This window comes from Alligator mississippiensis, chromosome 14, assembly GCF_030867095.1.
Source record: "Alligator mississippiensis isolate rAllMis1 chromosome 14, rAllMis1, whole genome shotgun sequence".
In the NCBI taxonomy this organism is placed as follows: Eukaryota; Metazoa; Chordata; order Crocodylia; family Alligatoridae; genus Alligator; species Alligator mississippiensis.
In genome coordinates this window covers 45,720,553-45,734,822 of record NC_081837.1, presented here as the reverse complement: position 1 = coordinate 45,734,822, position 14,270 = coordinate 45,720,553, and the positions used below count along the sequence as shown (strand labels likewise).

Here is a 14,270-nt window from a genome sequence, read left to right as displayed (position 1 = left end):
TGGCGGCGGCACGGGCCGGGGCCGGGGCCGGGGCCAGGGCCAGGGCCGCCCGCCGCCCCGCTGGGGGGGGGGGGGGGGAGGCGGGGCGGGGCGCGGGCTATATAGGGCGGGCGGGCGGTCCCGGCGCTGCTCCCCGCGCCCGCCATCGCCATGGCCGAGCCGCAGCTCAGGTAGGTGCGGGCGGGCGGGATGGGATGGGATGGGATGCGGGTTGCGGGGCCCGGACCCCCCGGCTGACAAGCCCGCCCGCCCGCGCAGCTTGTGGGCCCGGCTGCTGGACGGGGCGGTGGCGGGGGTGGTCGGCGTCACGTGCGTCTTCCCCCTGGACCTCGCCAAGACCCGGCTGCAGAACCAGCGCGCGGGCCGCGGCGCCTACCGCAGCACGTGAGTGCCCCCGCCCGCACACCCCTGCCCGCCCCGCGCCCCGCACCCCGCCCCCGGCGCCGCCCAGCCCTGCCTCTCCCCGCAGGCTGCACTGCCTGGCCACCACGCTGCGCTCCGAGGGCTGCCTCGCCATGTACAGAGGTAAGAGCGCGCCCCCGCCCGCTCGCTCGCTCACCTGCGCGGCCCGGCCCGGCCCTGCCCGGCCCCGGCGCGGCTCCCCCGCGAGCGGCTTCACGAGCGCTGGCCCTCCCCGGGCGGGCACCGGCGCCCCTCGCACCCCGCTCGCTGCAACAGCGCCTTGGACAAGGAGGCCCCAGGGCAGGGCAGGGCGAGGCGAGGCGAGGCAGGTTCCCGTCTGTCCGGGTAACGGGAGCCGAGGCCTCCTCGAACGCCGTCTAGACGTCCGACCAGGCCCATCGGAACGCCGGGCGCCCCGAGGCGCTGACCCTCGGGCAGGTGGAAGTCGAGTTGCACGATGGTGCGCGGGCGACCGCCCAGGAAGGATGCTCCCCCCATAACTCCAGTTACAAAACGTTAATTCAGTTTTTGGGAAGCCAGACCCAGTGCTGAGACCCTTGCCAAAGGGAAGCACTTGCAGCGCAGGAAGGCGGTTTTGCCAAGAAACGGTTCCATAACGCAAAGCCAGCGGTTGATCTTGTATTTTAAAGGGAGCGTGGAGGTAGATGCAGTACTGACTGGCAGTTTTTATTGCAAACATCTCTGCAAAGCGACACGCTGTTTGCTGTGTCTGGTTCACGTCGCAGCCCTTGGCTGCTTGGGCTTTCAAGGCTAGTCGAATCTGGCCAAGCCTTCAGGGAACATCCAACAGATGTGCGCAGCTGCCAGCTGTTGGGGGTGGACGCGGCTCCTTTTTCCCCTGACCACGCACACTGCCTGTCTTTAGGTGCGTCTCCTCTTTCTACCGCACAATGTTTCTCTTAATTTCTGTATAAACTTTCTGTGCCAAGCACCCATTTTCAAGGCTTACCCGTGTTCCGAGAGGTGCTCTTGGATTTGGTGTCGCAAACCACGGTTCCTTGTTGGAAGTTGAACAAAAAAAAGGTCCCTAGTCTTGTTTCCCGCGATGGAAGATGGGCTGTAACTTCACAGACCTCCTAAGCCTTTGGTGAGAGAGAACCTTTCTCCTTCCGTTTTGACCCGTTCTGGCTGAGTCGCGCTAGGAGCTCCGATACAGGAGCGTAAGAGACCAGCACGATTTATACATTAATATGACTCAGTCGGTGAGCGCTAGAGATCTTTGGTACTGAAAGTTAGGAATCTGGCAAATGTACTTGTTTGTACCTTGGCCTCTTCACAGCCTGCTGATCTCCGTTTCGCTGCTGGACAGACTCGGGGCGTTCGCTGGTACCTGCATGCCCCCGGCCAGTATTCCTGCTACCTCTTTTGTATCGCGTTCCTGCAAGAAATGCCTGTGCCCACTTTGCTGCTGCACGCTCAGGCGGAGGGCACGGCCTCTCGGAAGTCCCGTTTGGAAACGAGACTGCTCTTCAGTCCTTTCCCATTTGCCTTGCTTAATTAACTTCTTTGCTGCTCTCTGTTGCACATGTCTCATTTCCCCACCATGTCTGTTTTTTATGCTGTGCATTTCATAAATGAGATGGTCGTTGTTCGTAACAAACGGATTGTAGCTGTAAGAGTCATTATTCTACCTATTAAGACTCTCTGGGCATAACAGTTGACTTGGGGAATAAAAGATTGTCTAACCCTAACACACAGGCTGTGTTCACTTGAGCCAATGGCTAGTCTCCACTGCTGTGTAATGTCAGAACTAAACCTACAGTTGATAGGAGCAGCTGTCCAGCTAACAGAGCACTGGCACCCTGTGTCCTCAGCTTTCCGTCTGCAAAGTGTCTGTGGCTTTCATTCATTTAAAATAAGGTCTTGGAGTTTAAGCACTCGGGGCTTGTCTTCAGAGTTAGTTAACAGATTTTTTCCCTTAATACAATACATAGTGTACTAGAGCGCAGCATTTGTGCTGGTCAAAAGTTCTACCTCGCCACCATCCATGACAGTTGCCCTGGACAAAGACTTTACTGTAACTCTGCCAAATCACATCCGGGTATGCTGCGTCCAAGTCTCCGCTGCAGTTTAAATGGATGAAGACGTGGGAATCGGGTTTTTGTCACCTACCCCTGTTTCAGGACGCTTGCCAAATACAAAGCTACATTTCCTAAAAAGCCATACATTTGAATTTGCACAACATGCATCCCACACATACTCACTTTTCTGTGCTCAGTAATCCCAGGTGACGCGAAACTGAAGCATCTCCTCTGGGGAGGCTGCAGCCACAGCTGTTGGGATAGGTTAGCAATTTCTGAAAGCTATAAATAAAACTTCCCTGCAATTAAGCAGTAGTGCTTTATTTTTAGGTGCTGCAGTAAATCTGACACTAGTAACACCTGAGAAGGCAATCAAGCTGGCTGCAAATGATTATTTCAGACACCTCTTGGCCAGGGATGGGTATGTTGCTTTTTTTTCTTTAAGTTATAATCTGGCGTTGAATTTAGAGTTGGGTTTAACCATCTAGTTTGGCCTTGTCTTTCTGTGGAGTACTTAGCGGAGACGAGGCTTACTTTAAATAAACAAAATGCTGCTCTATCCAAGCCCCTCGAACCTTTGGTGTGAGATGCATGCAAGTGGCACATTGGGGAAGCATTGTCAGCTGCCCTTGGTGTTTGATCAGCTGCTACAGCAATGGGACTTGAATAAATTCATAGATGCATATTGGCTGTGAAGGGCTGCGGGTCTGGAACTCGTGCTAATCCAAGCAGTCCCTCTTAAATGAATGGAGGCCGCGTTTCCGCTGGAATCACGAGGGCAGCGTGCGTACAGTCGCAATCGGGGCCAAAGTTAATAGTAAGCTTTTTAAGGCAAGTTCACTTATTATCAGGAGTCTTCTGGGTGGCAAAACAGGCCGGCAGGTCCTGACTCTCGTTACATGTCAGATTTAAAAACATGAAGTGTGTTTGGTGCTGGAATGAGATGCTAGACCTTTCTCTCTCAGGCTGGAAGTAGCTCTTCTTTCCGGTTGCATTAGGCATTAACTTCTTTCCTGTGCTGAAACGAAGTTAACTGTTTAACGGAACTTCTGGTTATGTATTTTATGATGCCCAGGATGGTGGGAATAACTAACTAACTGATGCAACACAAGGTTGGGTAATTTAACATGTTGATTTGGCAGGCAGCGTTACCTTGTGGAGTGCTTCTAGATATAGAAGGAAGGTTACACAGGATGAGGCAAACAAATGCCTCACCGTGCCATGTGCTTTTTGCTCAAAACCCAAACCCTCACTTGGTCATAATTTGTTCTTTTCCTTCCCAATCCAGAATGGGCCTGACCATAGCCAGAGAGATGGTGGCAGGCTGTGGTGCTGGAACGTGCCAGGTCATTATTACCACTCCCATGGAGATGCTAAAAATCCAGTTACAGGATGCGGGGAGAGTAGGTAATTGAGAACCGCCCCCCCTTGTTTTCAGTGGGACTTTGGGATGTTAATGCATATCAGCTCTGTTACAGTCACACTTCACGTGCATACAAACTTGAAGCTGTCTGCTGGGGTTGTTAGCATTACTTCGGGATTGCTGGCAAGCGGTCAAAGATAACCGGTGCGTATCAGTCTTAGCACCCAGCTCTGGTTCCAGGAAGAGGTGGCAGAAGGAACTCTTGCCCTGATGCAATATCTAGCCATGGTGGTTGATAAATATGGTGATGTACTCGGCAGCTCTGCAATCTCTCTTCCGCAAGTAGAGACATCCGCTTTTCAACAAGATTTGCTGCATACAGGACCGTGCTCTAGGCAGTGGCAGTATCCAGATGCGTCCAGCCTCGGCAGCAGAGTTGGGGTGGGCCAGAGGGTTTGCTCTCTGGGGTGATGGGCAGGGAAGCGGGAGGGAGTGGCCTGAAAAGGGGTTTTCAAGTTCTGGGGGGTGTTTGGAGAATCTGCCTTGTTTTATAAATTGTTTGGAAGCTTGTGCTGTAAGCCACCCAGAGCCTTGCTGGTAGATTGGGATATAAAATGCATCTAGTGGGAATAGTACTAGGGGATAAGGAAATAAGGCCTGAAGTCATTTTCTGCTTCATCGTAGCATCGCAGCAGCTTGTGCGTGGAGTCCGCTGTACAGCTCCTGGTTGCAAGCTGGTAGCTGTCAGCCCACCCCTGACCAGAGCATATAACATTGGACCGGCTGCACTTACGAGGAGACCATCTGCTACCCAGATAGCAGTTGAGCTTCTGCGTACACAAGGCATTAAAGGCCTTTACAAAGGTCTCGGCGCCACCTTGCTGAGGTAATGCGTTCCTCGTTTCACGTCTCACGCGAGCAGCCTGCTGTTCGTGGACTGTCATGCAAACGCGATGTCTGCTTTTTCCAGGGACGTTCCCTTCTCCATCATCTACTTCCCATTGTTCGCACATCTGAACAGAGTAGGACAAGGTACGCCGGAGGGGAGAGCCCCGTTTCGTCGCTCTTTTCTAGCGGGATGTGTGGCTGGTTCTGTAGCTGCTGTCTCTGTCAATCCCTGTGATGGTAAGAGACGTTTGACACGTCCTTCCTGTTGCTCTGCTTGGTTGTGACGGCCACCTCCACGGCTGCTGCATGGTGTATGGGCGAGAGGCTGTTGGGGAGGGACTTCAAAACCAGTCCATTACAGGGTTTAGGATTCCCCAACAAATAGAGCTCCTGCTGCCAAGAAAACTCTAGCAATTAAAGGTCAGTGAAGGTAGAACACGTATAAGGAAAAGCTCCTTCACCCAGACAACAGGGGAACTTGTGACTGGTTTTAGTATTTGGAGTATCTCGGCAGGCCTGGGGTGGGGTTTTGCCCCCGTGATGTTTGCCACTGGAAGCTGAACAGGACACTGTCCTCCCTTCATACCAGTAGTGCAGGAACCAGCGTCGGGTGCGTACAGGCAGCAAGGGATTGTGGCGGGCGGCTTCCAGTGTTTTACCAGGCCTGTGAGAGACATGGCACTTCTGAGGCTAGGCAGGGATTCAAGCGGATTATAACACACTTGTCCTCATTCCTCTGGGTCAGGGGTAGAGAAGGTATTTCTGGTTCTTGTCATGTGCCAGAATAGAACAAAAATGGTCTTTGATCTTGATAACGGAGATGCATCTGAAACTAGATGGATAACTCCAGGAGGTCTTTCCTGGATCTGCTTGGATAAATCTGTTCAGTCCAATTCTGTGCTTTACCACTGAAAAATGTATGTTTTTCCAGTAATCAAGACACGCCTGCAGTCACTGAGCAAAGGAACAAATGAGGAAAGCTACACTGGAATAGTCGACTGTGCGAGGTAATGAATGAAGAGTGATGGTGGGCAACACTGCCTCTGCCATGTGGGTCGTGTGCCCACAGGACTGGGGTGCTCTTGACAGTGTTGCACAATGAATGAGTCACTTTCCACAGCAGAGAGCTGCGAGTCCTTACTGCTGAGCTCAGTTTTACCAGGCTAATATTCCAGTTCATTTATGGGTGGGATTCTTTTTCTGGCCGAACGTAAAGATATCTCTTATATGAGATAAGATGCTAATAACAGCAACCTTGTCTCTCTGTGAAGAGAGCATTGGGAATCGGCAACTGCCTGCATATAACCCACCTTGGCTCAATGATTGTATTGCCAACAAAAGTGCGCTGCCATCCTTCATCCTCTCATCTGTGTCAAAGGGTCTGGACAGCTCTGTGCCAGGAAGGGAGAGAAAATTAATGACACCGGCAAATGGCAGCTGATATCAGCTGGCTTCTCTGATGCACACATCAGTACACTTGTCTGTAGTAAAACTGCATCTGGTATAAGCCTTGTCTGAGTGTGATTTAAAATGCGTTGCTGCCCTTCAGTTCACTCGACTAGCCCTGGTGTGAGCATTTGGAGAAGCACGAGAAGGTGCTAGGTGTCCTGAATCCTGAAATCGGGATTCTTCTTCTGCGTGTCGTGGAGCTGCACGGAAGCCCTGTGCAGCTTTCTCAGCGCGGTGGTAGGGCTGGGCAGCACCAAGCCGCCTGATCCATGCTTCCGGCGCTCGAGTCTTAGCATGTGTTCTTGGGTTTGAACAGGATAGCGAAGCGTTGTCTGCATCAGGCCGGTGCCACACTTTGCCGTCTTTGTTCTCTCCCTCTTAGAGACTTGACATGGACAAGGAAGACAGCTCTGTGCATGCTGATGCTGTGTGCACTGAGTGGACTGTTTGCAGGCTTTGTAACTTTTTGTGTTGTGCTCCGTTCTCAGGAGAATTTGGCTGAAGGAAGGTCCATCTGCCTTTCTGAAAGGGGCAGGCTGCAGAGCATTGGTCATCGCCCCTCTGTTTGGCATAGCTCAAGTCATTTACTTCATTGGAGTTGGGGAGTTTCTGTTGGACCTTTCCCGATACAGCAGATTTTCAACCTAGTCTCTTCCCCATTCTGTGGTCTTGTTGACACTGATCCTGCAGGAGCCATCAGCCCAAAAAGGAACCAAGAAACGAACGGCAGCTCAGATGGATGCTGTGTCACCTGGAGCGTGGGACTTGCTGGCACGATGACAATCAACCAGTGCTAATGGAAGGCTGAGGCCATGGTCCCAGCCTCACCAGCACTGCTCCCAACCTTGGTGCTACTGTATGTCCTCCTCATACTTCCCATGATGCTTTTTTGTACCTTTGCACAGCTGTTGTTGGGACCTCAACAGCCGGTGTAGCACAGCATCTGTGTTGTCAGCATTTGAGAAGTGTAAATCTTTACATGCGATATGATCACAGCTGCTTTTCTGAGTTTACTTGCTTTTCAGAGCGTGGCGTGACCAAGCGTTAGGGGAAAGTGTTTCTGGTAACGGGAGTAGTGGTGGAGTTGAATATGCTGGAATGGGACAAAAGAAAGACTGTTATGTGGAAGTTATGACACAAGCTTGAAGCTGTAACATGTTTGGGAATGGCGCACACAAGCTATTTCCTAGTAGTGGTCCCTAACCCCTACACCTCGGAGTCCAAGCAGCACTCGTGCAGCTTTTAGGGATTTAGGTCATTACATAGGATCCTATTCCACTCTGCTGGAAAACTACTACAATAGATATATTTTTTTTAACACATCTTCATTAGTCTGAGAACCAAGGAGGAGATCTCCAACGCTGCACTCTTGCTCCATAGCCCAGCAGTTAGGGCGCTTGCTCTGGGACGTGGGGTCTAGCTGCCTCCTTGTTTGAATCCACAGCTGCTTATCAGGGAAGTGCCATGACTACAGTAGCAATGCAGGGCTAAAGACCACCTTTACCACCTTGCTGAGCCACTGAACAGGTAAAACCTGTGGGCCAGAAGGATGGCCAGCAGCAGAGAAGCCTGGGGCCGAAGAAGCCTTGAGTTCTGGCTCCTGCTCGCAAAAGAACGTGAAATGTCCCCCTTCCACAGCAGAACAGCATCCCAAGATGCAGTTGTCCAAACATGCAGTCTTGCATTCAGACCGCCCCTGTGCCTCTTGTTTCCTGGTGGCTGCCTGAAGGCAGCCCCCTGCATGCTCTGGAGATGCACACAGCTCTCCAGCCACAGCCAAGGAGAGCCATGTGCCTCTGCAGGTGAGAGAGGCTGAACCTCTGGAGATGCAGTCTGCTGCCTGTTGGGCTACTGGGACCAGTGCACTTCTGTCGGACAAACAGGCTTGCTCCCCAGAAGCAAAGCACATAATTGCTGGTCAGCGCCTAGGCAGGCTCAGATATCTAATGGGCAGGATGGGATCTGAGCTGCTGTAGTTGGGGCCAAGTCTTTTTGTATTTGCAGAACTTCGTTGCCAGAGAGCCAGGCCAGAGTGCTTGGTTTCCATGTTCTCCAGCGGCGGAGGGTAATGAGGTTGGAATTATTCCTCTGGGAGAAGTGAAAGAACCTCCCTCTGCTATTCTTATTGGTGGCAACTCTCAAAGTTTCATAATTCACTTACCATGGTTAATTGGGAACAACATTATTTGACCTTTTGTAAGTCAGAGTTTACTCCTCTAAGGGGAAAATGGTTACTGTGGTGTTGGCTAAAATTAAGCAATTTTAGGCAACAGAGGTACAAGAAGCACAGAGGCATGTGGGGTGCCGTTCACCTGGGGGAACTGGTGAGCCTCGGGACCGTCTGGTCACCAAGAAGAGAGGGAGGGGGTTCAGCTCATAAGCAGTTCATCACCCACTTACATATTTCAACTCTTAGCGGGGCAGTCCTTCCCTCGGGCAAGCCTGAGGTGCCAACTCGCATTGAACTCGCTGGGAGTTGCGTCCATGTTTGAGGGCAGAGTTGGTCCTGGAGGTTTTAACCTTGTCAGAAACGTTCCTTCAGTTCCTTGTCAAGTCACTCTGGGGATGTGCCCAGGGTTTCCTGCCATTTGCAGAACGAATTGGTGTGGCTTCATCCACGGATCTATTGGGTGCAACGTGCAGTTTAACTGCGTCAGCTCTGAAAGCTCGAGTCCCTTTGTAACATTAATAGCAGCTTTGTGAAAGCTGTCTTTGCCCTGCACGTGCCACACCAGCATTACAATAAAAGCTGTGATCCTTGTCTACCAGTGGGCCCTATGTGTATGCTTTTGCCTGCTGGCCACTCCTGAAATGAAGGGGTCAGGTTGGTTGGTTGGGACTGGTTTAGACTGAATGGGCCTTTTCTGACTCGGCATGCCAGAGAAAAATAAAGAAATACAAAGTGCTGGGAGTTGATCCCATTGCTGCGTTCTGTGGGGTTTTGAGTAGCTTTGCCTTGGTTTGAAATCGGCTAAACTACCTGATGGGAACTTGCCCCATCACTTGGCACCTGGTCTGTTTTATTTGTAGCTCGTCACCGAGCCACCTGCTGCTGTCACCGCACAACTGCAGCTGTCAGCGAGGCCAGAATTCAGCAGGGGAAGCAAATTCTTTCCTGCTCGCTCTGGCTCCCCTGCTCTTCATTCATGCCAGCCCAGGAGTGGGGCCATGTCTCTGCAGCAACTCTAACCCAGCTCTTGAGGGAGTGCTGCCACTACCCCTCTCCTGTGCACACAAGCACACACCTTTCACCCTGTGCGGACTCCCACAAGGGAGGGTGTGGATTGGAGTCCGAGTACCTCTTACCAGCCCAAGTGTAAGTCACCCACTTAGGCTGTGCTGCTCAGCTCAGTGGTAGGCACATCACTGTGAATCAAGGACTCTTCCTGGACCTCCTAACACCATGCATAGCTGTGCACAGCACTGGTACAAGCCTGGTAATTGAACTGGTGCAACCCAGCCTAAGTGCATTCATGTGTGAAACCCATGTGCAGTTCACCTTGCAGTGAAGACGCCCTTAAAGAAGGCACATATGATCACTGCATGTGGAGAGGGTGTAGTCCCAAAGCGAAGGGTAGAGGTGCACAAAATTGCAGTGAAGATGCTCATGGGAAGCCTGTGCTACTGAGGGCCAGGGGCATGTTTTTCTTTTTTTCTTTCTTTTTTGCGTTTATTGAAAGGCCATCAGATGTTCCCTTGTACATCAGAGCCTCATTTTATCTGGTATTTGAACTTCACAAACACACCCTTAGCAGAAGGCTCAGCCCACCCTCCCCACACGTTCTTTGCCCTCCAGTATATATTGTGGAGAGGCCCTGAAAAGAAACCCCAGCTCTCTCATAGGGACAGTTCTTAAGTCACACAGAAAATTGGGGAGGGATGTCAGCGCTTCACAGTCAAGAGCAGGGGCATTACTAAGCGGAGGAGATGTGTTACAGTGATCCAGTCTAGAAAGTGTGCCATGGCCAAGGACCAGATCCCAACCTGGAGGTGATGCTAACAGATCCTGACGCCTTATGTCTCCTACTTGAGTCATCCCTACCTGCAGTTCCACCAACAGCTTCTCTGCTGGCCTCCCTCTGCTTCTGCCAGTACAACCAAATGCTGCTGTCACTTTGCTGGATTACTTTTAGATTAACAAGTTATGCAGACTAAGTTGCAGACCCACAATACAGGTTTATTCGTGTTCTTTTTACAGGCAGGCAGGCAGCCAGTAACTAGCTGTGCGGCACAGTGTACACTGCTGCCTCGTTGAGTTAGACACTTACATGTTAGAGGGCTTCTGTGGTTTGGTGCAGTAGTTTGCTTTGACGGCTTCTTGAACACAGTCACTGTAGTCAGTGTTGCACTTCCCGCACTTGCAGCTCACTGCCACCGGGTAGGAGTAAAAGGGGACCGTGTGACTGGAACAGCCTGGGATCCGCACTGTCTGGTACACCAGGTCCTTGTACATGCACACGTTCTGGGACAAGGCACTCTGGAGGAGCAGCTTCTTTCCATTGCTGTCCTGCAAAGAAAGGAGGGACATTCTGATGCACTGATGGGTACCCAAGCAGCCCAGTGTCTCAAAGCCTCACATCATGTTCAGAATGTAGCCAGGCCTCCCAACCCTGCCACAGGCATCCTGCTCAGGCCTGTCCTTCAGCAGCTGTGTGAATGGCCCCCCTTGCCTCCATAGGTGTGGTGCTGAGTTAGGCTCACAAGGTTAACTGTCTCCAGAGCGTGGTAACCTGCCCGAGCTGCCTGTGAGTCTGATTAGAGTTTAAAGTCCTGCATTGAACTAAATGACCCTCAGGTGTGCTGGCGGGTAAGAGGCATATCTCACCACATCCCACTCCCACTGTCCTCTGCACAGTGATGCTTTAATGTGCTGGTGCAGATGTTATTCCAGTCAACTGGTCATTAAAAAAAAGCTCTGTCTTTCACCCATTCCATCTTGATGCCCCTCCTCACTAATGAGGAGGCTTCAACGAGTGCAGAAGCCAACTCCTTGCATGCCAGGAAGGTGGTAAGTGCCTCTGTGTATAAATGGACTTGATAAGCCTGCCATGAACGTGACTTTTCCTATGCAGTATAACTACTGTTAGGAGAGTGTTTGTCCCACCAATTTTCTAGTGGAAGCAACAAGTGCGGGTAGCCAGTCGTACTGCAGCTGCGGGCACTGCAGGGGCCCCTGCTTAGAACAGAGCTCCCCGTACCCGGGTCATGCAGTATCCAGCGCAGATGGTGGTGTTGATGGCCAGGCAGTAGGCGCACTCTCTTTTCTCCACGTGGATGATGTACTCCATGGGAGCACAAAGGGATGTTGTCTGCTCAACAGTAAGGCCAAAAAGAATCATCAGGATGATGGGATGCATGCTGGATGAAAAAACGGTCAAAGGGAAAGCGTTACATTTGGCCCCCTGGCCTGTTTTTAGAATGCGCTGGGGCACAGTCACATTATTCACACAAGGGATGCGAAAATTCAAACAGCCTCTAATGGGAGCCTGACAAAGCGCTCCCACCCTTAGTCCCTAACTTGCAATGGAAATAGCCACTGTCAGGGGCTGCGTGCCAGCCGAGACAGCTCGATGGGCCTGGAAAACAAACCTCACGTTCACTTCTCGCTGCTGAACTGCATCACACAGACCTTTCCTGTAACGAACCCTGACAGGGAGATGCAACAAAATACAGGATTTGCCCACACCTCTCTGCTCAAGGATCCAAACGTGATGCACCTGAAACTCCAGACTTCAACATAAAAGTTAAAATAACCCAACTGGTGTTAAAGCACTTTTTTTTATAGATCAAAGGCAACATGGTGTTTATCACGCTCCGGCTGTGTCTAGGTAGAAGCCCCTTGCCTGGAGGTGGGCACGCTGCCAGGAAATCAATGACAGCTTCTGCCAGATGACAATGCAATACAGAATATCAGCAAAACAGAGTGATGAATCCCCACTTCGTCTGTCAGCTCTCCAGACTCCTTCCCGCGTATGCTGAGCAGTCCTCAGAATGAGGCCCTGCTTAGTCCCTGGCTGCACCTACCTAACAAGCTCTAAAGCTACACATTTGAGCTGACAGGGTCTGCAGTCGTATGGAATCACTCTCTAAATTCTCCTTCAGCTCCTGATTTCCCCCAGAAAAGCTACTCCATTGTCCAGGTTACAGCACCTGACAGCTGCAGTGACACTGATCCTGGAAAGACCAACTCCTTAGCAGCTGAAACCTTCTGTAATACAGGAACCCGGTTCTTCCTTCAGCCAGGCAGGCAATGACTGGGCACACACGATCGCTGAGCTTTATACTCTGCATGCTAATTCCATTCTGATCTTATTGTTTATATAATTGCACTTGAACTGCTGCTTGCTTATCTCAGAACTATCTCTCTATTGAAAATTAATGCTGAACCACAACATAAATATGACAGGAACAAACATGTCTGAAATATCATCAGCTGGAACTGAGCTGGAAATCTAATTAATTTAACACTCTCCTCTAAGACTTGTAAACCAAATGCTGCTTTTAAAAGGTTACATTGATCATTTGATCATTCTGCAGGACAATGAAGTAATCACAAAGGAGCTAACACAAACGGAGGTAGCCTGAGTGCTGAGAACTTGCTACAGGAAATACAGACTTTATCTTGGGAAAGGGGCTTGATTCTGGCTTCTTCCAATCGCTGCGTTTCCAGAGACCAGGCAGGCGCTGCCAAGTGATGCAGTCACGCAGCCCAAGACCAGTTGGTAAACGGCAGCACTTGCCTCAGTCGCTTGCTGCGTGACCTGGGGAGGAGCTCCTGTCTGCTCGTGCCTGTGCCCAGATAAATGGTTTGGACTTGGAACTTTTTTTGCAACAGGCCAAAGTTAGCAAGTGGCTCAAAGTTAGACAACATCTGGCAGAAGCTGAGCCTTCAGAAAGCAGCTCCGTATACCACACAGTTAGAAGCCAGCACATCTGGAGCATCTAGAAGTGGTGAAAAGCGCCTACGTTCAGTTCAGGTGACTACGGTGGTGGTTGTGCGGGCGCCTGCGTCTTGCCCTCGCTGAGATGCACGTAGCATCATCCCGAGCGTGGCTGTTGCTCTCCCCTGCTTTAGCAGCTGCCAGTCTGCCTTTCTTTCCGGTTCCCTTCTCACGGCCCCGCTGCCACATCCTTCTGCACGTGCTTCCGTAGCCAAGAGCTGCTATTAGCATTCATCAGCCAGGTACAAACCAGGCTGTGTGCAGAACAGCCACGTTCTCCGTGTGCGCAGACCTGAGAAACGTATAGAGTCCTGGTTAACCTGGCCTACGAAAAACACCAGTGCTTTGACCAGGGAGCAGGGCTTCGGCTGCCCGTGAGTGGTGCCTTCCCGTGATGGTCACCGCGGCACCAGGGGCTGCACAGGTCCTGTCCCAGACGAGTGCCACCAGGTTACTATTCTGCCAGGAAGAAACAATTTTCCTTCCCCCCACCCGAGAGTCACTAAATGCTTTATTTTCCCATTCTCTATATCTGGGCTGGTTTATATAACCTCCCAGAAATTAGGTATGGCTGTATCTGGCTTAAGGACATGAGGACAGTATTAATTGTACTCTCAGTAACATCTGTCCATGCTGCCTCAGCAACAAAAGGAAAACACGGATACTTTGCTGCTGTAACTATGTGTTTAACTCTTTCCTGCCCTATACGCACAGATATATTCTACATGTGAGAATAGGGGCGCTTAAAACTTGTTTCAGGAAATAATTTTCCGGATTAAGGAAAGCTGATCTGGATAAGGAGACTGTGGGCTGTACTGAGCTCCAGAAAGAGCTGAAGGGAGAGCTCAAGGCAGTAGACACCGGGAGGCACTAATACTGCGGACAGGATACTGGTAAGACCTCATTTATAACACTTTATCCAGTCTGGTCACCAGGGTTCAAAAAAGATTGACTGAAACTGGAACAAGCTCAAAGATGGCCATGAAGATGGTCAAGGGAATAGAGACCTTTTCTTACGAAAGAAGTTTAAATGTGCCTAGTTTGATTGGTTTAGCAACGCATAGACTGAGAGGGGATATGGTCACTCTTTACAAGTATGTTCTCGAAGAGAAAGAGCTTTTTAGGCTGATAAACAACAGCATGAGCTCAACTGGCTACAAATAAAAAACTATTTGCTATAAGGTC

General features: G+C 51.0%; 2 protein-coding genes across 2 annotated transcripts; one reads left to right on the top strand and one right to left on the bottom strand.

Annotated features, from left to right (window-relative positions):
- The first annotated feature begins 106 nt into the window (after window positions 1-106).
- On the top strand, window positions 107-8,909 carry LOC102570000 (mitochondrial glutamate carrier 1-like). Its single transcript, XM_059717012.1, has 9 exons — window positions 107-170; window positions 259-384; window positions 470-525; window positions 2,775-2,865; window positions 3,733-3,851; window positions 4,492-4,693; window positions 4,778-4,932; window positions 5,627-5,702; window positions 6,633-8,909. Exons 1-9 carry the CDS (start codon window positions 151-153, stop codon window positions 6,790-6,792), a joined length of 1,005 nt encoding a protein of 334 aa, XP_059572995.1. The 5' UTR covers window positions 107-150; the 3' UTR covers window positions 6,793-8,909.
- Window positions 8,910-10,302: 1,393 nt separating this feature from the next.
- Window positions 10,303-12,396, bottom strand: TSHB (thyroid stimulating hormone subunit beta). The gene is given in 3 exon segments (NM_001287317.1): window positions 10,303-10,651; window positions 11,343-11,502; window positions 12,295-12,396. Coding segments are annotated over 2 exon segments (402 nt in total). The 5' UTR covers window position 11,502; window positions 12,295-12,396; the 3' UTR covers window positions 10,303-10,408.
- Window positions 12,397-14,270: the final 1,874 nt, after the last annotated feature.